Source organism: Fukomys damarensis, unplaced genomic scaffold (assembly GCF_012274545.1).
Source record: "Fukomys damarensis isolate Sample0158 unplaced genomic scaffold, DMR_v1.0_HiC HiC_scaffold_14, whole genome shotgun sequence".
Classification (NCBI taxonomy): Eukaryota; Metazoa; Chordata; class Mammalia; order Rodentia; family Bathyergidae; genus Fukomys; species Fukomys damarensis.
In genome coordinates this window covers 32098045-32122319 of record NW_022900926.1, presented here as the reverse complement: position 1 = coordinate 32122319, position 24275 = coordinate 32098045, and the positions used below count along the sequence as shown (strand labels likewise).

The 24275-nt window shown below is 47.3% G+C and overlaps 1 protein-coding gene across 1 annotated transcript in view; it reads left to right on the top strand.

Annotated features, from left to right (window-relative positions):
• Positions 1 to 16023, top strand: part of Akap12 (A-kinase anchoring protein 12) — a 19765-nt gene extending 3742 nt beyond the window's left edge. The window contains exons 2-3 of the mRNA XM_010628843.3: positions 9095 to 13865; positions 14855 to 16023. Of these exons, the coding sequence (XP_010627145.1) occupies positions 9095 to 13857 (4763 nt within the window). The 3' untranslated portion in view covers positions 13858 to 13865; positions 14855 to 16023. The remainder of the gene's footprint in view (positions 1 to 9094; positions 13866 to 14854) is intronic.
• The last annotated feature ends 8252 nt before the right edge of the window (positions 16024 to 24275 follow it).

Genomic DNA, 24275 nt, shown 5'->3' with positions numbered 1-24275 from the left:
AAAAAAAAAAAAAAAAAAAAGTGCTGTAATGTTTGCAATATTGCAGTTTTGTTCGGCTAAAAATGATGTGCCCCCAACCAACAGCCAAATGAGATGAAAACATAAAATTTTTGTAACATGTGAGGACGTACACTTCTGTTATTCTTTGCTTATAAACCTCTCAAGTAAAAGAAGACGTTACACTTTGCTGTCAGCCTCAGTTTCAGAGTCACTAGACGTCCCCCAGAAGGGGCTCCAGGACCCCCCCAGACACCACAGTCTGTAGGTGCCGAAGTCCCGTGTGTCATGATATAGGGTTTGCACCTAACCACGGCGTCCTGCCATGCTTTAAAATCATCTCGACGTTCCTTAGAACGCACACCTACCACAATATGAGTGCTGTCCAGGGCACGGGGATGGGAACAGGGTCTGTGCATGTCCCGTCCAGACGCAGTTCTTTTCCCACACTTTTCGTCCAGAGGGGTTGACTCCACGTCCGCGTCTGTGAAGGCCAGGCGTGGAGGGGAGGGCTGACTTTTTTTTTTTTTTGGTTTCTGTGGATACGATGTGGGGAGAGAGATCAGTGACGCTGCTACCACTAGTGGCGGACGTGTAGAAGCCTGACCACACAAGACACACACCGTGAGGGACAGAGGGGGACCGGGCAGGGACAGTGTGGAAACTACAGTTGGTGCCTTTTGGAGAGGACAGCCTGGCCAGTCTCCTTCCAGTGCTTTGCCATCTTTGATGCCCAGCCGGGTAGTGAGATTTCTGACTGAAACACAGGGTCAGAGAGCTGGTGAGCACCGTGAATGGACTTCATAGGCACTGGAGAGCAAGCCCCCCACCCCAGGATGAAACCAAATGTACAGAAAATTTTGTTTTGTTTTTGAAACAAGGCCTTGCTACGTTAGTCCAGACTGACCTTGAACTCACGGGAGCCCAGGCTGGCATCTGAACTCGGGGGGATCCTCTTGCCTCAGCACCCTGAGTGCTGGGATTACAGGCATGAGCCACCACACCCAGCTCCCTTTTTATTTTCTATTTTGGGATGAGGCCTTGCTAAATTGCTTAGGTGGGACTCAAACCTGGGCTCCTCCTGCCTCAGCCTCTCAGTGCTGCTATAGGCAGGTGCCACTGTGCCAGCTGAATGCCCTCTTCTTTCAAATGGTGGCCCCAGCACCTGAATATTAACTGTACACCACGTGAGAAAGGTGTGCTCTAAAATCCATTGTTGGAGGCCAGGGATTTGGCTCAGTGGTTCTGCCCCCTTCCCCGCAAGGGCTGGAGTTCGATCCCTGGTACAAACAAAACAAAACAAAAAACACATTGGTGTGGAGGGGTAACATAGTGCTGCTTCAATGATCAAGCCGTTTTTCCTCTTCCTATGTGGTGGGACAGATCTAGGGCAGACAGCAACTCAGTAGGGTTGGGTGTGGCGGGAATCGCAGACCCCAGACCCCTCCCACTCATTAGGGAGCTGATGTGTCAGAAATGAGGGTAGGGAGGTTTACAAGGTAGGTGTGGAAGGTTACTGTGATAGTGTCCTGGCCAAAGCTTTCTACTCTACTAAGCCTGAACTGGTGCGCAGTGGCCATTTTTCCCAGAAGCCCACTCCTTTTATTCCCTCCTGCTACTGGGGATTGAACCCAGGGCTGTGGCACTGAGCTATAAAATCACCTCTTTCTCATTTTTTTTCTTACCAGGTATTGAACTCGGGTCCTTGAGTTTAAGAGGCAGGTGGTGGAACCACTGAGCTAAATCCCCGGCCCCTGGTTTTTAATTTTAAGACAGGATCTCTCTAAATCATCATGTTGCCCAGGCTGGGAGTAAATGCATGATCCTCCTGCCTCAGCCTCCCAGCAAACTGGAATCACAGGTGTGAGGCACCACACCCAGTTTCATTATTTTTGTGGTGTCTGATCAGTAGTTGCCTTACTCTCTTCACTCTCCTCCCTGTCACCCAGGCTAGGATTTTTTTTTTTTTTTTTAAGAAAAAAAATGTACCAAACAGCCTCTCCCTTTGCTTGTTACTCTGCAATCTGCACCTCATTCACTGTGCTGGGAACAGGGTTCTGCTTTGTCACAAACTGAATGAGAGCAGTGGGCGGGAATAATGAGGGCTCACCTGGGGGATTCCCCTCCGTGGGACATAGGGGTGACCCGGGGGTTTGGCCAGGGAAGCCCAGGATGAGGAGGGGAGCCGAGGAGGAAGAGGAGGTCTACACCAGAGAGAAGAGTGTGCGGTAGACTCATATCTGTACTCACAAGGAGCAAATAAAGACAAAGAAAGGATGGAGAGCTGTCGGGGGTGGGGGGTGGGTGCCCCGCTTTTCCCTTTGAAATATTTCTGTTGGAAGCCAAAGAGGTAAAAACAGGTGCAGTAGGATGTTCACCTTTGCCTACTTTGAAAGTGCGCCTAAATTCTGGTTCTGCTTTTCCAGTCTTCTAAGCCAGCCGCTAAAGGCTGGTCAACACTGCCCTCTTCCGTCCAGAAACTCTCAGGGATTTGGACAATGATTTCTACACTTGAATGTGTCAGCAAGAGTGAAAGATTGGACCGATACTTTAGACAATAGGCACGCGCGTGTGTGTAAAAATAAAATGAGCCGCTGCTGTGGGTATGAAATAACTTTTTAAAAACCCATATTTTTTTTTTTTTGGTTTTTTTTTGGTTTTTTTCAGGCAGGGTCTCACTGTATAGTTGAGACTGACCTGGAACTCACTATGTAGCCCAGGCTGGTCTCGAACTCACAGTGATCCTCCTGCCTCGGCCTCCCGAGTGCTGGGATTACAGGCGTGCGCCACCTCGCCCGGCAAAACCCATAATTTTTAATTGCACATTGTCTAGCAAATTGTCTATTTTTAGCATCTTAAGGTCTCCTGCAATTTACATAAATTACTTTTGGGTTTTTTTGTTTGTTTCTGTTTATTTTTGAGACAAGGTCTCACAATGCATTGCAAGCTAGCCCTGAACTCACTGTGTAGCCCTAGCTGGCTTCGAACACATGGCAACACATGGCAGTCCTCCTGCCTCAGCCTCCCAAGTACTGGGGTTACAGGTGTGTGCTACCAGGCCTAGCTGGATTACTTTTGGAATTGACAAGAATGAAAAATAAGTAGTTTTATTCTGCAGAAATCTGTTTTTTAAAATTTTTTTATTGTTTTATTGCTGTAGAGAACCACCGGATGAAATAGCCTTTGCAGACAGAGTGGTGAGGCAGGGGAACACACCAGAGAACAGAGATTTGAGGAGACTCCGCTTAGGGTAGGAGCAGTGTATCAGGAGGTATGGCTGAAGATTGCAAGAACATGTGTCCAGAAGTCTCTTTTGGGTGTGTTTTTGTGTTCCTAGTGTTAATTGCAGTTGTATTTTTTTTAAAGCAAAAAAGCAAATTTATACTGATAGAAAGATGCCCTCAGTAACATTTTACCTCATTGAAAACAAAACAAACACTGGAACATAGGTTTCTGCTCTGTCTTATGTAGGTACGGGATTTCCTTAGCCATGTAAGGGAAAGGTATATACACATCATGGTCCTTTACCCCTAAATACATTGGTGTTTCTTCCCTCTGCCTACTTGGCCTCTTCTGTCTTTCTTAAGAATAGGGATATTCCCTCTCAATTGCAACAGTTATTGTCATTTCTTTCCTTCTTTCTTTCTTTTGTTTTTTTTGAGACAGGGTCTCACTATATAGTTGAGACTGCCCTGGAACTCAGTATGTAGCCCATGCTGGTCTCCAGCTCACAGCGATCCTCCTGCCTCAGCCTCCCGAGTGCTGGGATTACAGGTGTGCACCACCATGCCCGGCTGCCAGAGCTTTATAGTGTTATAATCACTTATATAATCCACTGTTAACATTCCAGTTTTGCCGTGGATTCTAGTCATGTCCCCTTTCCCATTCCCCCTTTATCTTGCAAGGTCTAACCTGGGACCACGTAGAACATGTGGCCATGCATCCTAAGCCCTTAATCTGGAACATTTCTTTGTCATTTGAGACGCTGATCCGGGTGAAGCATAGAGTTCTCCACCTCCCCCTATTCCTTCCTTTATGTTGTGTCCTGATTCAGTGTAGGTCACTCGTTCTGGTTTGTTTTTTGTTTTTGCTTCTCGGTTTGTTTCTGGAGACCCAGGGAACCTCAAATCACTATCAGGCAGAATACAGCAGAGTGGATGTCGTGCCCTCTGCAGGCTTTCGGACACTGTGCACCTGTTCACTCCAGGTTGTGTGGGTTCCTCCACTGTAGAACAGATGTAAACGCAAAAGATGTAAATGCCCTGCCCAGCCCGCACCCCCATTTAGCAGCTCACTTCTCGTTCCAGCAGCCCTTTCCCTGGCTGGCGGTGAAGCAAGGGCTTAAAGGCCCTGTATCACTGCCGATGTGAGGGTAAGCTGTGTTCTGTCCTTTTTTTTTTTTTTTTTTTTAAATAGCCTGACTGTAACCAGGAATAAACTCTACTTTTCTTGCTGAAGTAGAATTCAGATTGTTGTCCGCTAGAAACATGCAGTAATTTTTCCATCAAAGTGTGGGAGTTGATATGAAGTCTTTGCTCTGGCCGTAAGTGGCTCTTACAAATCATAACAGGTTAAAAGAATGCTTACACTCTGAAAGTACAGAATTGACTTCCTGAAAGAAGAAAAAAGCCGCAAACTTTCTTGTTTGTGTTTGTTATGCACCTCGACTCTCTGCACACGCACACACACACACACACACACCCTGTCATGGTGTGTTTCCCACATGTGAGGACTGTCCTTGCCACCCAGCTGCTGGTTTCCATCAGGGCCCTGAGTCTGGATGTGCGTGTGGGGCGATGTGTGTCCACCTCACACACTGTGCAGAACAATTGTCCTCTGCCTTGGAACATCTTCTGCGGCCCATTCTCTTCCCGCTGGTCCCTGATCTGTTCACGTGTGGCCTTGTCTGTGGCGTCAGAGTGGGGCTCATATCCCATGCAGCCCTTTCTGACTGGCACCTTCCCACTTAGCGATACACATGTAAGGTTCCTCCCAACTTCATGGCTGCCCCTTCCTAATCCTGATGTTCCACAGCACCGTAAGCACTTGTTCACTGAAGGTCTCCTTCCTTGGTTGCTCCAAGTTTTGGCAGTTAATGAAAAAACTGTAATAAATAGCCATGTGCAGTGTTTCGTGTACGTTTAACGTCTCATCTTGCTTGGGTAAATACCAAGGCATGAAATCACTGGATCATAAATATATTTAGTATAAGAAAAGCCAGATGTGGTGGCCAGCACCCGTCATCCCAGCTCTCAGGAGGCTGAGGCAGGATGGCTGTGAGTTTTGAGGTTAGCCTGGGCTACATGGTGAGTTCAAGGCCAATCTAAACTATACAGTGAGACCTTGTCTCAAAAAAAACAACACAAGGAGAGAGCCACAGTGCTTCCCTGGTGATAACTGGTTTTGCATTCTCCAGTATGGCTACTTGTGAAGTGGACCAAATGGAGAGGGAGGCTGTGTGACTCCAAGTGATGGATCCACCTGGGGGCCTGTCCCCATCCACAGTTCTTAACTCCAGAACCTAAGCTCTTACAGCCGAGCCACAGCCACATGAAGCTTCCCGCCATGCCCCCGGCTGTCCCTGTGCTGACCTGCTGTGGAAGGCAGCAGGAGTGGGGTGTGGCTCCCATGTCCAGTAGGGCAGGACTGGGTTGGCTCCAGGACTGACCTGCTGGAGTGTAGAGGTGGGCCCAGGGGAGGTGGCAAAATATCCAAGCCTAAATCCCCAGGATCAAGCACAGGCTGGACTGGAGCATCAGTAGGGGCTCCAGAATGAGTGTAAGGGACTGAGAAATAGGATCCGGGTTCCAGGGTGGGCTGTAGCCAGGGGAAGGCACAGTGTGGGGAGGACAGGCGGATCTCAGGTGGACATTGATCGTGCTTCGACTCCAGGTCAGGTAGTTTGGGATTGTCCCTAAGGGCCTTGGATGTTTGACAGAGTGAAGATGTGGTAGAGGGCAAATATTTGGGAGCAGGGCTGTATGGCGTGTCTCTAGCTTGGCCCGATGTCTCACCTGTGCACCTGCACAAAAGCACCCCAGGGCCCCAGGATACCCCTCTCCTCCCCACATCGGCCGTACTCACATTAAAGCATTCATCATCCCTTAGGTCAGAAGAGAATTCCCTAGGTACCTTTAAAACAAGGAAAAAACCCCCAAACCAGAAAAACACCTTATAAGGAACTGACACCGACAAACTATTGGCAGCTGTTTGTCATTTTTGTTTGATTTATTGATTCATTTATTTGCGGTGTTGTTGTTGAGGCAGGGTTTTAATAGTTGAGTATATTATGGAGTACAGTGTATGGTTTGATCAGCATACACACTGTAAGTTCAGTCAGGCTAATTGGCTTCACACCACCTCACCCGTTTATCCTCTGTTTTGTGGTCACCATGTGATAAGTCGCTCGAGCTTCTTCCTGTAGCTGCTGAGACATGGACACCTCCTCTTTTCCCATGACCCTTCCTCCTGGGTTTTGTTTTGGGCACTGTCTTAGAAGCAGATGCCAACCCATGGGGGCTCGTGCGGATTACCAGAGACAGGGAGAAGCCGTGGCACTGTCGCCAAAACAAAGCCCTCCTGACCCTGAAGAACTAGAGGCCCTTCTGTCCTGCAGAGTTTGTCCGTTGTGTCCCCGAATCTAGTCATGGCTGAAAAGAAGGAAAGAAGAGGCACGTTGGGTCAACCAACAGCGTGGTCCGCGTGGAGCCCGAGCCCGCTGGGCGCGCCTCTCAGGCAGCTCAGGAAGCTGTGCCCTTAACCTTCAGGCCTTCTGTTTCAAAATAACACCCAGTCAAGAGCACAGGAGCAATCCGTAGACTACCTTGGTAATATTTCACATGCATTGCCAGTGTTTCATAAATATGAACATAAACTATTTGTGGGGTCATAAAATGATATCAATGAAAGGCATTGATGGAATTTTGGGGAGCATCTTATTTCTGTGTTCCCAAATATGTCTGTGTTAATATTTGCTGCTGTGCTCTAGGTGTTGGTGCAGGAGCTGGTTAAAATGAAGCTTCATTTCTCGCTGAGGACTTTGTTTTACAGTTTTAGTGTATGTTTGTAATGCTTAGAGATTACATTCAGCTGGGGGAGTTGGAACGTACACACAGCACATCTCCATGTTTACTTCTTCTGTCCCTCCCCTCCCTCCGTCCCTCCCTCCCTCCCTCCTATTTTCCAGATTCCCTTTCCCCCTCTGCTGAGTCTGTCTCCCTCTTCCTTACCCTGGCTCTTTTAGTTTGGCTCTTTAAGTCATTTCATTTTGGGCCTCTCGTATTGGAGAAACATGCAACGCTTAACCTTTTGCAACTGACTTATTTCACTTATTAGTATGGGCTCAAGATCCATCCATTTTTCTAAAATGACTCAAATGTATCATTCTTTATGGTTGAATTGTACTGCCTCATGTACATATACCACACTTTCTTTACCCATTTGTCTGTTGCTAGGCATATGGGTCACTTTCATGACTTTTCTATTGTGAGTCGCATTGCTGTAAACATGAGTGTGTGAGTGTCACTGCCGTACGATGACTTTAGTCTTTCAGGAAGATACCCAGGAGAGGTATAGCTGGGTCCAATGGAATTTCTATTTTAGTTGCTGAGGAGCTGCCATACTGATTTCCATAATGGTTGTAGTAGTGGTCGCATTCCCACCAACAATGTAGAAGGGTTTCCTTTCCCCCATGTCCTTGTACAACTTTTATTGAGAACTTTTTTCTGTCAAAAAAGCAGTACATGTCCTGCATAGGAAATTGAGACAAATAAAATTAAAATACATCATTCTCACACACCACCCCCAACGGTCACATGTGAAGAGAGAGAGCAGAATTTTGGCCTCCTTTCTGAAGTCAAAGTCTCTACTCATTTTAGTAAACACTGATCTCACTGTGTTAGCGACACCCACAAGTTAAAGGAGGAAAGGTCTCTTGTAGCTTTCACTTTGTAGAGGCTTCAGTCTTCGGAGCTGGCTGGCTCCAGGGCCAGGGTGGCATGGAAGAGGGGTTTATGGCCCGGCAAGCAGAAGGCAGCAAGCAGTAGAAGCAGCAGCAGCAGCCTCTCCCCTTTTATCCCATCCAGGCTTCCATCCTTGTGAGTGGTGCCACCAACACCCAGGCTGGGCTTCCATCGCCCACTCCCTGAATCCCAGCATCACATTCTGTATATCCACATTCACACACCCCGATCCAGCCGAAACTCCTCACCTATGGCCACATAAGGCTTTGGAGGAACAGCCAGATGCAAGCCACACAGAATCCTAAATCACACTCAGATTTTCCCAGGAAGGCTCACAGGAGTCTTTTTATTAGTTGCCCTAATGAATATCCAGTGTAGGATCAGGGCAGGCACCTGTGCCTGTTAAATACCTTAGATCTTCTTTTTTCACAGTACGGGGGACTGGGCCTAGGGGAGCTCTACCACTAAGCTATATCCGCCCTACCCTTTGTCAATTTTATTTTTATTTCTCATCAGTGTCGCAACTTTTTTATGCTTCAAGCAGGCTGTGTTTCTCTCACCTTCCCCCATCAGATTTGGAACACTTCCTCTCCCCCAGAATTTGCCTCGTCATCCTGGGACCAAGCCTAGGCCTTCTCCAGGGACCCGGTCCCTGTGGGGACCTCCTGAGATAAGGCCCATTATCACCACACAGCATGTTCTCTCAGGACTGTATTCCCCTCATGCCTTACTTCCTACAAAGTGGAAGTTACCTCTAATACTAATACTTGATGGATTCTAGTTAAAAACCACAGTTGTGCTGTGTGATCCCAACACTTCAACAGAAAATATGCTGTCTGGTCAATCTATCCTTACTGATGTTACTTATGTGTAAAATAATTTTTTTGATATTTGAGTTTGTTAACTTCCCTTTCACAGAGAACAGAAAAGTGCAGCAGTACCTTTGAACCTGAATTCTACATTTTGGAAGAGGCAGACATTGCCTGATTTTGAAGATGTGCAGATATCCATAAGACCCTCACTACCATGGCCTGGAGTTATCTGATGTTAGCAAGAGTATTGGTGATGTTTTTTAAAATGCTTGAGTTTTGGGAACTGTACTCACTTTTCCTCCCTCCCACCCGCTTTGTTAACAGTTGGACAGAGGGAGCCTGAAGATGTGAATAAGAAAGACTTGGATAAAGACGTGGCGGCTAACTCTGTGGTTGTTGAGGACGTCGCGAAGGATAAGCAGGAGGACATGCCTGAAATAATCGAACAGAGTCCCTCTTCAGAAAGCAATTTAGAAAAGGTAACAGAGCCCCCCGAGGCCCAGGCTAGTGATGGAGAACCCAACATGGAGACCGGAGAGGCAGCAGCCAAAGAAACTGAACGAAAACAATCCATCGAGAGGGTGGAAGACATCCTTAAGCACCAGCAGAGCAACACAGAAATTCCTTTCTCAGCGGAGTCTGGTCAAACAGTAGCGGAAGGCAAAGATGAAGGAGAAGCAATGCGCGAAAAAGAACCTACCAAGTCTCCAGAATCTCCCACCAGCCCAGTCACCAGTGAGACTACATCGACCTTCAAGAAATTCTTCACCCAAGGTTGGGCTGGTTGGCGCAAAAAGACCAGTTTCAGGAAGCCAAAGGAGGATGAACTGGAAGCTTCTGAGAAGAAAAAGGAAGAAGAACCAGCAAAGGCAGACACAGAGGAAACCAAGAAGGCAGAAGATACCCCCGAGCAGCTCACAGCTTCTGAGCACCCCCAGAAACCCGTGGAAGGTGAGGACGAGGCCAGATTATCGGCTGACTATGAGAAGGTGGAGTTGCCTTTGGAAGATCAAGTCGGTGGTGTGCAGGGCTCTTCTGCAGAGAAATGTGCTCCGTTGGCCACGGAAGTATTTGATGAAAAAGTAGAAGCCCACCAGGAAGTTGTTGCTGAAGTCCATGTCAGCAGTGTGGAAAAGAAAGCAGAGGAGCAAGAAGCAGGTGTGAGAGAAACAGCAGAATCCTTACCAGCTGAAAAGCTGGTGGAAGCCCAGGAAGCCGAACTCGCAGAGGAGCTGGAACAGACCCAAGAAGTGTGTGCCTCTGGAGGAGACCACACCTGGCCTACAGAGCTGAGTCCCGATGGAAAGGTGTTGCCCAAACAGCCCGAGAGCAGCATGAGTGAGGTGGCCGTGCTGTCCTCACAAGAGAGAACCAAAGCTCAGGGAAGCCCCTTGAAGAAGCTGTTCTCCAGCACTGGCTTAAAGAAGCTTTCTGGAAAGAAACAGAAGGGGAGACGAGGAGGAGGAGGAGGAGGAGGAGGAGATGAAGAGTCAGGGGAAAACAACCAAGGTGCAGCAGAGTCTCCGGAGAGTGCGGACGAGAAGGGCGAGAGCTCCGCTTCCTCCCCAGAAGAACCCGAGGAGATCACATGCCTGGAGAAGGGGATCACAGAGGGACACCCTGAAGGCGAGGCTGAAGAAGGAGCTACTTCCGATGGAGAGAAAAAGAGAGAAGGTGTTACTCCCTGGGCATCTTTCAAGAAGATGGTGACGCCCAAGAAGCGTGTTCGAAGGCCTTCTGAAAGCGATAAAGAAGACGAGTTGGACAAGCCGGACAAGGTCAAGAGCGCCACCTTGTCTTCCACGGAGAGTGCGGCTTCTGAAATTCAAGATGAAATCAAAGGCGCCGGGGAGGAGCAAAAGCCAGAAGAGCCAAAGCGCAAGGTGGACACGTCGGTGTCTTGGGAGGTGTTGATCTGTGTGGGGTCATCCAAGAAGAGAGCAAGGAAAGCATCCTCTTCTGATGAGGAGGGAGGACCGAAAACGACGGGAGGAGATGGCCACAAAGCAGAGGAGGCTGCCAAAGACAAAGAAACCGGAACCGACTCTGCCCTTGCTGGCACCCAGGAACCTGACCAAGGGCAGGGAAGCCCCTCCCCTGAGCCAGCGGGCAGCCCCTCCGAAGGGGAGGGCGTTTCCACGTGGGAGTCATTTAAAAGATTAGTGACCCCAAGAAAAAAATCCAAGTCAAAACAGGAAGAGAAAAACGAAGAGTCCACTGGTGTAGAGCATTCAGCTTCCGATGTTGAACCTGGGAAAGAGGAATCTTGGGTTTCAATTAAGAAATTTATTCCTGGACGGAGGAAGAAAAGGTCAGATGGGAAACCAGAACAAGCCACTGTGGGAGACACAGGGCCCGCAGAAATCAATGAAGAGGATTCTGATGTCCCGGCTGTAGTGCCTCTGTCTGAGTATGATGCCCTGGAAAGGGAGAAGATGGAAGCTCAGCAAGCCCCCCAGAGCGAAGCCGCGCCTGAGCCACAGATGGGCATGTCCGAGGAGCTCGGCGGGAATCTGGTTTCCTGTGCAGCAGTGGCTGTCACGGATGGGACAAGGGCAGTCACCAGTGTGGAAGAGCGGTCTCCTTCTTGGATATCTGCCTCTGTGGCAGAGCCTCTTGAACAAGCGCAAGATGGAGCCACACCATCAACCAGGGAGGGGACTGAAGGAGAAGCCACTGCAGAAGAAACCCCCACAGCCACCCAGACTCTGCCTGAGAGCGGAGATGCCCCCGATGACACGAACACTAGTGAAGTGGCATTAACTTCCGAGGCGGTGACAGCTGCACAGACCACGGAGGTGCTCTGTGCTGAAGAAGCCACCGAAGCATCGGCCGCAGAGGAGACCACAGAGATGGTGTCGGCAGTTTCCCAGCTCAGTGACTCCCCGGACACCACGGAGGAGGCTACCCCAGTCCAGGAGGTGGAAAGCGGAGGGCCAGACGCAGAGGAGCAGGAGCGGCAGACTCAGGCCGTCTTACAGGCAGTTGCAGAAAAAGTGAAAGAGAAGTCACAGCTGCCAGACGGCAGCGGGGCCGAAGGTACGACTCTGACCATGCAGCGAGCAGAACCAAAAGGCCTAGAGAGGGTGGAGGAAGCGGAAGAAGACTCCGAAGAGCCAGAGACGAAGGAAGAGATGGATGTAGTTTCGAGAGTAAACGTACAAGAAACTAAAACTGAACATTTTACACGAGGGGAGGTAATAGCTCAGGGTGCCCCTGAAGGTTTTGAGAAAGTTCAGCTTGCAGCGAGCACAGAATCCAGGGAGCCGGTAACCCCGTGCCCGCCTGAGCCCTTAGCTGCGGTGCAGCCCCCGGAGCAGGCTGTTCTCCCAGACTCAGCAGATGCCCTGACGGACAGCGAGACAGCGGAAGCGGCAGATACTGACGCGCTAGGTACAATACAGCAAGATGAGGCCACGGAAGGGCAAGAAGAGCGTGCAGGGTCACCTGGCACTCAGCCGCAGGTCAGGGAGGCAGCCGCAACACCTGCCCAGAAAGAAGGGCCTTCAGCATCACCAAGCTGTCAATCCCAGGAAGAGTATAAAGAACAGCTAAAACCGGAAGACGTTCTAGAACATAAAGATCAAGAACCACCAGTGGAAGCCGTAGCCGTAATGTCCAAGACTGAGGTGATCTGCCAGCTTGCCGGTGGGGAAGCCGAAGACAGACCGTGTGTTGCAGTTGTCACATCTGCATACGTGGCTGGTCGGGAAAAGGCCACCGAAGTTCCTCTTCCAGGTGAACTGACCGAAAGGGCAGAATGTCAGAAGGACGGTAACACAGAACTCCAGAGTCCCGGCGGAGAAGAGAGAGACAGGGTAGCTCAAGCAGAAAAAGGGAAAACTGATGCAAAGACAGTACAAGACAGTGAAGAAAAAGTCGAGCAAAAATCAGCTGCACCCAGAGCCGAAAAACTCAGCCAGCAACTAGTCCAGACGGCTGACGTGCCCATCCCAGACATGGAAAAGGACGTAAGTGATTTAGAAGGAAGCTCTCCTCTTCCTCCAGATCCAGAAGAGGAAGCAGGACGCATGGAGACTCAAGGTCAGAGCTGTGAGGCACCAGTGACTGTCACACCTGTGGCAGCAGAGGAGGAGGTGTTCGGAGAAACTGGCAGAATTTCAGAAACAAGTGACACCGAGGGGCCTGCAGATGCACATTTAGAAGCAGCAGAGAGGTCTCCTGGGAAGGACGGGGACTGGACTCCTCAGCCGGGAGACGATGCTGTTCCTGTGGGGGCTGAGCCAGGTACGGTGTCTGCCACCCCTGAGCAAGAGCTGTACTCAGACCTGCAGGCAGAGAACAGGGCATCTCAGAAGCAGATAGCAGACGAAGATGGCAAGGAGGTCGGCTGTCAGGAAGGCACAGTGAGCCTGGCAGCAGAGGGCAGTCCCAAAGCTGAAAATCAGATCTTGGAATTTGAGACTGAGAGCAGTAAGCTTGTGCAAAACATAATCCAGACAGCCATGGACCAGTTCTCCCGGCCCAAGCAAGCAGAGTCTGACATAGAGATGGAGGCTCCCTCATCGCCAGGCTACAGCCAGGGAGCTGGACAGAAACCTGTGGGAGAAGTCAGTGGACGGCAGGCTTCTGTGCAGGATGAAACACAAACTGTCACCACCGGGGCCGAGTCCGAGCTCGCTGCCACGGCAACCATGCTTTCTTACATTTCCAAAGATGTGAACGGAGCTTCAGAAGAGACCCTGACAGTTGAGCTTGGAAGTTATGGTGTGAATGAGCAGCGGTGTGGAGAGGTGGTTCCCCCAGCCGAGGCAGAGAGCGATGCAATGGGTGCAAAGCCCCCAGCGCCTGACGGCTGTGCTGAGTCAGGAGGAATAATAGACAAGCCACGCCTCCAACCGAGAGGAGACGAGAGAGAGGATGCTGCCCAGGACCCAGACTCAGCCCTGGCAGATGCTGCCGCCCCAGGAGGCTTAACCAAAGAGTCCCCAGACACCAACGGACCAAAACTGACAGAGGAGGAAGCAGGAGCTAAGGGAGGAAAGGCGCACGGGAAGTCGGAGGACATCAAACCCCAAACAGAAGAGGAACAGGGGAAAGGAGGGACAGAGCTCGCAGAATCCTAAGGCTGTGTGTAAGTAACCTTCCTTTTCTTCTGAGATTGTTTCCCCCTCTTTTATGCCATGAGACAGCAAATTGGTTGTAAAGGAATCTCAGGAGTTCAGATATATGGTTTTTGGATAACCTTCAGTTGGGGAAATAACGATCAGCTAAAAAAAGATCTAGAGCAGTTTCATTTTTTCCCTTTATTGAATATCACTTTAAAAAACCAATAACAATTAGCAGCCAGAAGTAGGTTTATATCAGAAATGTGGTTTATAGTACTTTGGAGGGGCGGAGTTTTTCCAGAATATTAACAAATAATATTAAAATTTTTTTCCAGTTCATGAGTCTGGCAGAAAGTATTACTGCAGTTACTGGTTTTGTGGTAGCATGGTATAAAATCACTTGGGCCCTCATTTTTTTCTTTTTAATTTTTAACACCATTTTTTTTCCCCTGGCACCTGGGGATCAAACTCAGGACCTTGCACCTGTGAGGCAAGTGTGGTACCACTGAGCTAAATTCCCAGCCCCTATTTTTAACGTTTTCAAGTTAAATGGTTTGTGTTTGTGGAGACGGTGTTTCTCTGTGTAGTTCATACTGGTCTCGAGCTCATTGCAGTCTTCCTGCCTCCCAAGTGCTGGGATTATAGGCGTGCATCACTGTGCCTGGCCACTTTCTCTTTTTGCTTTGTTTTCTTGGTGCTGGTGATCAAACTCAGGACCTTGTGCTTGCAAGGCAGGTGCAGTGCCACTGAGCTAAGTCCCCAGCCTGGCCACTTTCTCTCTCTCTCTCTCTTTTTTTTTTTGGTATCGGGGATCAAACTCGGGTCCTTGCGCTTGCAAGGCAGGCCACCGAACCGCTGAGCTAAATCCCTGGCCCCAACACTTTCTCTTTTTAATGGACTTAAAATCTTGTGTTAATAGGATTACTGGTTAGCCACAGTTCACTTACACAGCTATTCTGTTGTTAATGAATGATAAAGAAAAAGATTTTATTGATTCTGCTTCTTCCTTCTACAGTTAGTGTCCTTGTATATTTGCAAGACTAGAATGTGAAGAAGACAAGTCATGGAGGAAAATGCTGCTGCTGAGACTCGAAACCAATATTTCAGAACTTGAGAACTAGAGAGCGGCCCCCCCTACTGATCTCACGTCCAGAGCACCCCCAACAATCCTAAGGCTTCATTGGGAACTAGAGCCATCTAACACTGCCTTTTTTTCAAGACCATCTATTTTCCCTTGATATCATATGATAGTTCTGAATCGAGGTCCTAAATTCTTGACCTGAAACTGGAGTTGGCAATACCTGGTTCTACTTCTCAAACTGGAGTGTTGCTTTTCATGTATTTATGTTCTGAGTATTCCTCCTTCTGTATCTGTTGTATATTTTTTCTCGGTGTTTGAAGACATGTATGGCATAGTGTGTGCCTTTCATATCATACAGTATGTGACAGGGTGTGCAGCTATAGGGAGGCCTTGGGAAGTTTAAAGCCTCACTTACACCCATGAAAAACAGCTTCCAAGAAATAACATCCCTGGTGAGAAGGTACAATTCTTATTCAACAAATTCATCACCGCTTAGGTCCGTGCTTAGTGTAGTACTCAGAAACTGGTCACTTTCCTATTATGCACAGTGAGCTAAAAATAAAAAGCATTTTGAAACACATAGAATGTTCCAGTTACTGTGAAATTTTTCTTTCTAGTCCAGCAAGTTGGAAGGAAGTTTTTTTCACTAACAGATAATAGTCTCGTTAGTCTTTTCTTCTAATTGATTTTGTTATGGTGGTTTGGACAGATGAGTGTGCTTAATACCGAGGCAATGTAGTGAAATGTTTTTCATGTTATATAGAAAATAATTGACTGTTGTAAGTTTTTGACTCTGCTCTTATATGCTGGACCGCATTCACCCACAGAATGAAACGAGACAAGTTTTCTGCTTTCCAAATGGTATTTTGATAGATACTGGATTGTGTCCGCATCGTATTTGTGCCCCTTTTAAGAACAATGTTGCATTATGTTCACTTGGATAAACTGTGATTTAACAACTGATTTAAATAAAATACTGGCTATACTTGCTTTCACTTAGGTTTGCTGGTTTTATTAGGCACTAGGAAGTGAAGACTTACTATTATCTCATCAGAGTAAGATAACAATGGACCAGGACAGCCAAGATGGAGCGTCCCTGATGTAAACATGACATGAACTAACCAAGAGCTGAGTACTTTATGCTGGTTTGAGTTGGATTTTCAGTTCAGAGGAAGCCATTGCAGAGATGCATTTTCCTTCCTTCTTTCCTTCCCTCCCTCCCCTCTCTTGCTCCCCTCCCTCCCTCCCTTCCTTCCTTGGGACCAGTGATCAAACTTGGGACCTCGCGTTTGCAAGGCAGGCGGTGCCATCATTGAGCCTAATCCCTGGCCCGGAGGTGCATTTTGTAAAGTGAGCTACTAGCTTTTCAGACACGTTGGGTACACTTCTACATGTGGTAATTCCTGAAAAAGTCAATTTATTTCTGGTTTTCAGTTAATGTTTCTAGAGAGAAAGTTTTTAAGAAGGCTTAATGATAGTAAGCATTCTTTGCCTAAATAGCACGATCTTGGAAAAAACTTTTTAAATGTCCATGTGTTGAATCATGCTCATACATAAAGAGTTTTGTCACACAATTGTTTTTCAAAGAATAGGCTGTCGCTTGCGTTCTGTAGAACGCAGTAGTAGTGATCTCACAGAGAACTGGGCTGGCGAAGCTGATGTTTGACTTCACCTCAGTACTCCAGTTTGAGAAGCTAAAATGTGACTGCCAATTAATGACCTTTAAAAGCATAATATCCTAGAAAGCCTACTTTTAGTGGCAAGAAATTTTGCCACTAAAGTTGGGAGTAATCTCTCTTATGTGAACAAACCTGACTGCATAAGTAATTGGCTATGCTAGTTGACTACCTCATGGTAGCAGTGAGTGGTCTCCTAGCCAGAAAACTGAATTTAATATCCTTTTAGTAGTTCTTTTCAAATGTGCCTGACAGCCACCTTGGGTAATTACTAAGTGTTAAAACACCCAGATTTCCCCAGGTAATGCCAGCTACGCCAGAGACTGAGGAGGGACGATTGCAAACTAGAGGTCAACCTGTGCATCTCAAAAGAAAAGTAAAAAGGGCTGGCAGAGGACTCCTGGGTTCAATCTCCATGGCTGTTTTCAAAAAGTTACGTGATTTAGGCTTTGGTCTGTACGCAACTAAGACTTACAAAGAAACCCAAGTCCGGGAGTCAGTTTCTGAAGATCAGTGAGGAGGATTGGAGATTTGTGTTTGTACCAACTACCTCCCTGACAGGAAAAACCCGCTGCGTTGAACAGATGAAACGAGCGGCTGTCCCTTGTTGCCACACACAGGCAAGGACTGGCCATCACGGTAGGCTTTCCAGTGGTAGCTGCTTCATGAATATGCTCTTTCTATGATACCTGATGTGCCCTGGATCGCTTCTGTACAAGCTAGGTCTGTTCAGTCACATTGTTTTATTAACAAGAGGAACCCCCAACAGTGGCCTGAAATGTAATTCTGTTTTGTAATTCTAAAGCTGCTGTTAATTTATGAGCATAATCAAACTGCAGACGTTGGAGCAAGTGCCTCAATTTTGCAATTTTTGGCATTACTGTAGAACCCTGTACAATAGAAGCGATGCTGCCGGACTTGTAAACTCTTTGCTACTTCTTGTACTTGAGGAATACAAATGTTCTCCCTCAGGTTATTTTGCTTACTGGTACCCATGAGTTGCCTCTCTCTGTACATAGATCCTTTGTTCTAATATTTCCCTTTGATGTTTGGAACTACAGGTAGTCAGGGGCTGGAAATTTTAGCTTAGCAGTTACCTCTACTCCAAGACAACATTTGATTCCTACTTCTGTTTGGGGCCAATTTTCATTAAATAAAAAACAATGTATTTAAATGCCATGAGTTTTTTCTCTAATTTCACCTTGATTCGGTCTGTATCGCTCCTCTTTGCTGTCATGACATTCATCACATTTTAACTTCTCAGTCTTGGTCACACCTTGGTGATATTGTCCAGAAAGTATCATGGGGAAATGGAAATGAACGTTATCTGGGATACGTGTGAGCACACAAAGTCTCTGTCGGTGACTCTTAACCTTTTGGAGCCTGGCCCATTCAGTTAGAATCTCAGTAAGCTTCTGGCTGACCACACAGACACAGTTTGATGTAGTTTTTGGATTGCTCAGCCAAAAGAACAAAAGCCAGTGTGGCAGAAATCCAAATCCACGCGACTCTTCGCTCTAACTGGGTTCTGGAAATGGGTCTGGTGAGCCCAGCATGCCACACAATTCTCATACACAGGCCAATTTCTCCTCACCACACTGACCCCAGCGTGTCACTGGAGTCAGGGAAGGATCCCAGTCCTAATCTCTTGGGTATCTCAGTTTGACAGGTACCTTTACCATCACAAGCTACAGTGAGGAGTGTCATTCTCTCCTTCCTTTATTCCTTCATGACTTACAACACTACAAGTGTGGAGATGGGCACAGTGGCAGATGTTTATAATCCCAGCACTCTGGAGAATGAGGCAGCACAATCACTGCAAGCTTGAGCTCCACCCAGGCAAAGATCTTGTCTATAAATAAATAAATAGGCAGGGGATGTAACTCATTGCAGAAGCCCTGGGTTCAATTCCCAGTACCCCCAAAATAAGTGTGAGCAGGACAGGGGTGTGGGGTTTTTACAGGTAATCTTTTCAGGGCTTCTCCACAACTCTCCTGTTTGGAGATGAGAGGTGGAGGAACATGTCCTAAATAACAAAGTGTGGCCACAGTAAGTTCTTTTCCCACACAGGGTACTGAGGAATAAAGCCTTACACTAACACTCTTAACCCTATGCTTTTCTATTCTAAAAAATCCCAAGTAACTTGGTAGAATTAGTGAACACAAAAGCAGCACTATAGATCAGGCTAATTAAAAAACCATATTGTGAGATGGGTATGGTGATGCACACCTGTAATCCATGGGAGGCTGAGGCAGGAGGGTTGAAATTCCAGTCCAACCCAGGCAATTTGGTGGTTGAGACTGTCTCAAAATTAAAACAATGGCCAGAGAGGTAGCTCATTGTGAAGGCTGGGATTCAATTCCCAGTACTGCAAAACAAGACCATTTCGTGCTTGATTCTACCTGCTGCCCCAGCAGTTTACCTGGAAGAGCAGATGGGCTTGCCTTCAACACTGGAAACCTGACCTGTGAAACTGGGGCTCTTCTTAAGATTTTCTCAGAACAATACCGCAGAGGTGGCCAGGGTGTCCCAAGAGGTAGGGCTTCTCATAGAAGGGAGGTGTGCTCCTGCCTTCCCAGTTCTTAGGCATGTTGGGCTGTGGTCCCAGCTCATGATATACCAGTAAGCTCTAGCCACTGTGACAGCCAAAACATGGGCAGGGCACACAGGAGCACCGTGGGGGCACTGTCGTATCCTGCCAGAACAGCCCTACATGAGGAGGAGTTTCTGAAATGCCGGTGGTATCTTAACTTGCAGGGAAGTGCAGTCGAGGATGGGAGGATCCCGTGTAACCTGCTGTTAGTTAATCCAGTCAAGAGCTGGCAAGGACAGTGCCGGGGAGGCTTGGCGGAGGAGCCCTAGGGGAGATTGAGAGCTCTTAGGGACAGAATCAAGAGTGCACGATACCTGATTGTCTGTCCCGGGAACGGTGTAGGGTGAATGATTTTCACGAACCCGGACATGGAAGTCACTTGCTGACATGGGGTTGGGGGGAGTTGATTGATGTTCGGTTTCTTTCCGGTACTGGGAATTGACCCAGGACCTGTGCATTGACCTATATACCCCCAGCTCTTTTAAATTTTTTATTTTGAGACAGGTTTTTTTCCCCCCAGATTGCTAAATTAAATTAATTGCCCAGCTGGGCTCCAGTGCGTCCCATCTCAGCCTCCCAGGGCTCTGGGGTGACAGGTTTGCCAATTTGAGATGCCTGTGAAGTGTCCAAAGAGAAGCACTGATTTGTCATTGAAATATATAGGTCTCATAAAGGAGACTACGAGGCGAAGATATTGTTGCCCTCACACTATCCATGAGACTCATTAGGTGAAAATAGTGGACTACACAGATCCTTGTGACATTTCCTAAAATCTCATGCACAAATGTTGGTCCATGACAGAGAAAGACAAGGACTGAGGGCGCAGTCATCCTGTCTCGGTTGAGTCCTCTTCTGAAAGTATAAATAATTTCTGAGATTTTCCTGCTATTGGGTGCTTAGCAATTTGCAATGGCTGATGAGCTGCAGCTGTCCCCTTGAGTATTTTGGTAGGTTCCAAATAGTAGTTCTGATCTTCCTTAAAACTGAGTGCTATCCTTGGCACTCAGACATGTGCTTACTTCAGGGAGAGGCATCCACCTGGTGTGGCACCCAAGTTTCTCTTTCCTCCTTGCCCTTTTGTCTCTCAGCTGGCACAGCTCCAAGGAAGAGGCCCAGTGCTTGGAGGGCTTTCCCCAGTCCTTCCTGAGGTCCCAGCTCTCATTATTCAGGCTCCGGATTCTCTCTGGCTGGCTGCCTTCCAAACTTTGTCTGGTTTGGCGTAACTCTAACTGACAGGAGAAAGGAATAAAAACATTACAGAAAATAATATATTTAAAGGCTAGGATTTCCTAAGCAATGTAATGGTTCAGAAGAGTTCTTGGGAGATCTGTACTCTGCAGAAGTTGTATGATTGATAGGTTGATTGATTGATTGATTTGAATCCTCAGGAGCTTCATCTGCACCCTGTTTTTTAATTTTGATTTCATTTTGAGATAGAGTCTTGCTAAGTTACTACATTGCCCAGGCTGGGCTTGAATTTGTGGTTCTCCTGCGTCGGTCTCCCAGGGTGCTGGGATTACAGACCGGGCAAAAAAGCTAGATGACTTTAGCTAATAAATTAGTGCAGCTTTGTTTCCTCAGCCAGATCCGGGCAGACGATGGTACAGGGGGCCTCTGAAAATGACGTAGGGTATTTGGTTCATTTTTTTGTTCTTGTTCTAAATTCTTATTCTGTGCTTACAGATTACAAGGAAATGTAAAATGAGGCCAGGGGCAGTTAGAATAGATCCCAGAGCCTCTCAACCACGTACTTCTAAAGTCTCATGCACAGATGTGTAGTGTACACTGCGCACCTTGCTGCAAAGGAAGAAGTATGCTAGGAACGACACCGACCCCTTCCTGCCCCTTGGTCAGCTCTTCTGGGTTTTATCATTCAGAGCCACCAGAAGAACCAGACAAGTGCAGTAAAGTTACGGCAGAAATGACACAGTGATGCCACGGTTCCTGAAGCAGGGTCCCCGGCACCAGCCCCATCCAGGAGGGAACCTGTTAGAAATTCTTGGGCCTGATCCCATCTCACTGAATTAGACCTTCTAGGGGCAGAGCTGGTAGTTTGTTGATCAAACCTCCAGGAGATGCTGGGGCATGTACATTTGAAGGCAACCACGGTACATAAGGATATAAAATGGCTTTCAGTCAAGTGCCTTAATAGCAGAATGAAGAGGTTAACAGATGGAAATGTTTTCCCTTCCCCTTTCTTCCAGTTATGTCTAGCTCAGAAATACTTGCATATTCAATAAAATAACATTGTACCTTTTTAATTTGGACAAATTTAGGTGTAAAGCCACACACACACACACACACACACACACACACACACACACACACACATATAGCCCAGATGCCTTCTACTCCCTTTTATTTTGGTACCGGGGATCAAACTTGGGACCTTGCGCTTTCGAGACTGGCAGTGGAACCATTGAACTAAATCCCTGGCTCTACTACTTGATTCTTGCTTTCCTTTTTTCTTAAATGTAGGTTTGTTATGCTGGGTATGGTGGCACATGCCTATAATTTCAGCTACTCAGGGGGCTGAGGCAGGAGGATCCCAAGTTGGAGGCCAGCCTATCCAACTTGGTGAGACCCAGGTCAAAATAAAATAAAAAGGTCTGGAGATGTAGCTGAGTGGCAGAACACTTGGCTAGTAATGCATGAGGCCCTGAGTTCAATCCCCAGTCCAAACCAGCAACGAAAATAGCAATTACCTAGTGCTGGTCAAACTTGAGATGTTAGGTGGTGGGTAGGTAGAATACTGTTTTTTGAGTAAGTCACATGGGGTTTGAACCCTGGCTGTCTCTGGTAGAGTAACCTCAGAAAAGTTATTTAACACTTCTGGGCCTCAGGTTTTCATCTAAAAAATGGGAGACTGTCTCAGAATTAGGAGTTGTAGATGCACACACCTGGTATGCGACACCCTGTCCACCCAGCAGGCTCGACCCCTTTCAGACTTCTGGTTGACAAAGCATCTTCTCTATGACCAGATAATTTTGGCATGACAGTTACTTATTACCCATTTTCCAGCGAGTAACACAAGCTTGATTCACGAATTTAACAAGTTCTTCATGCTCACAAATATTGTGATCTGCCAGAAGAGAATGAAACTAAAGAACATCATTTTGTCCTGGTCTATTTTTTCACAGTAAAAATTAAGAATTTTTATCTGAGGGAGCAGCTAACAGTTAATATCCTCACAGTTCTGTTTAAGGAGTCCTTCTGTAAGAAAGTACAGATTACTCGCTCTGTATCGAGACACGACTTTCTACTTGCCTAATAGTGTTGAAGCCTAAGTTTGCTTCCCTGCAAATGTATAGCAATTATTTGTCCTAGACCAAAATGGAGGACTAAAACCAAGCTAAATGCAATTTAAACATTAGTAGGGGCCTGAAAATTGCCATAAAGAAGAAGATGTCAAGTGGAGCAAGTTCTGTTCCATTGCAATCAACCACAAAACCCGTGTGAAATGTTGCCTGAGGTCACAGCGAGTGAGTAGTGTAGGGGCCTCAGCTCCCTCCCATCACGAGCCCCAGCTGGAGCCAGGAACCCCCCCCATCCTTCCCAAACATCCTCCCCTGGGTTCACGTCCACTCAAATGTAGTAATGTGCAGTATTTTCTCCTGAATCACATGGCAGAGGCCTAACATTTTGAACCAAAGGGTTCATTTTGGATGCCTCAGCTCTTTGCCTTTCTTGCAAAGTGACATTTTGAAAGCTACACTGGCTTGTAACTACGTGAAGGTTCGGCATCACTATTCTCCCTGCTTGCACCGCCACTACTCACTGCTACTTTTGAACAGCAATGCCCTCTCACACTAAAGTGTATTTCCCATGGTGAAACCCTACCACACTTCACAAAAGCTATTTTTTTTTAAGCAATATATTTTATTTTTTGGTATCGGGGATTGAATTCGGGCCCTTGAGCTTGCAAGGCAGGCAGCAGAACCTCTGAGCTAAATCCCCAGCCCTAGCAATGCATTTTAAATGAGTCATTTTCTTTTTTCTTTCTTGACAGTCTTGCTATGTAGTTCAGGCAGGCTGGCCTTGGTCGCACAGCAATCCTCCTGCCTTAGTCTCCCGAGTGGTGGGATTATGGGTGTGTACCACCACGCTTGGCCTGACTCTACTGAGGAGGGAAAACTACTAGTGGTGTTAATAAGGGCTAGAACTAGACTATCTCAGGTTCCCACATGTGACATTGAGACGGCTTGTAGTAATGGCGAAACTGGGTGTTCAATGGTAGCAGCTGGTGGTGGCCGAGTGCCGTGGGTTTGCTTTCACCAGCTTAGTCATCCCTGAGATTTCTAAAGCTTCTCTAGGGATCATCAAAAACTATATAATCTCTAGGGTCTGGAACAGGCAGTGAGCATTTGGGGGAAGGGTGGGAGGGCTTCAGTATTTGTACCCAGCTCTTCTCATCACTGTGAGCAATGGGAGTTTGGCCGGTCAGCCTCTGTGGATGTGGCCACAAGCTGGCGCTAAAGGCCCTGCTATTTAGATGCCAGACCTGAACGGCGGGGCAAATCTGTATCTACCCTTCCCTTCGGTCAACTGGGACTGGCTGGCTGGTGTCTTGTGCTCTCCTTTGGGCTTCCCAGGACTTTCTGGTCTTGAAGACTCTGCTCTGGCTGCATCTTGCTTGCAGGGTGGAGGCCTCAGAGGCTCACCCTGACTTATTTACCTTTCAAAGATACACAAATGCGGCATAAAACTCTTTCAGGTTGGACGATGGGAATATAGTTTTCTTTTTTAAGATGAAATAAATGCAACTCATTCCATTTAATAATCTAGGTTTGTGTTACCTTGAGGGAAGCACCTCCTGACCTCTTTTCTTCTTTGTAAAGAAAGCTGGGTAAGATGATCTCTCGATTCATTTTGAGCCAACCTTTGACTGTTCCTCTCCTTGTCAGAGTTCACTCATTTGATTCTCATGATTTCACAATCGAAGGCAGTCAACTTCTTCAGTTCACACATGCAGAAAATGCCACCCTGGAAGGGAATCGTCCAGGAAGGCATTTCCAGTAAGACAGCCTCTCTTTGGGTAGATGAACACACAAGAGATAAAATCATATGCTCATTTAATTGTTTATTC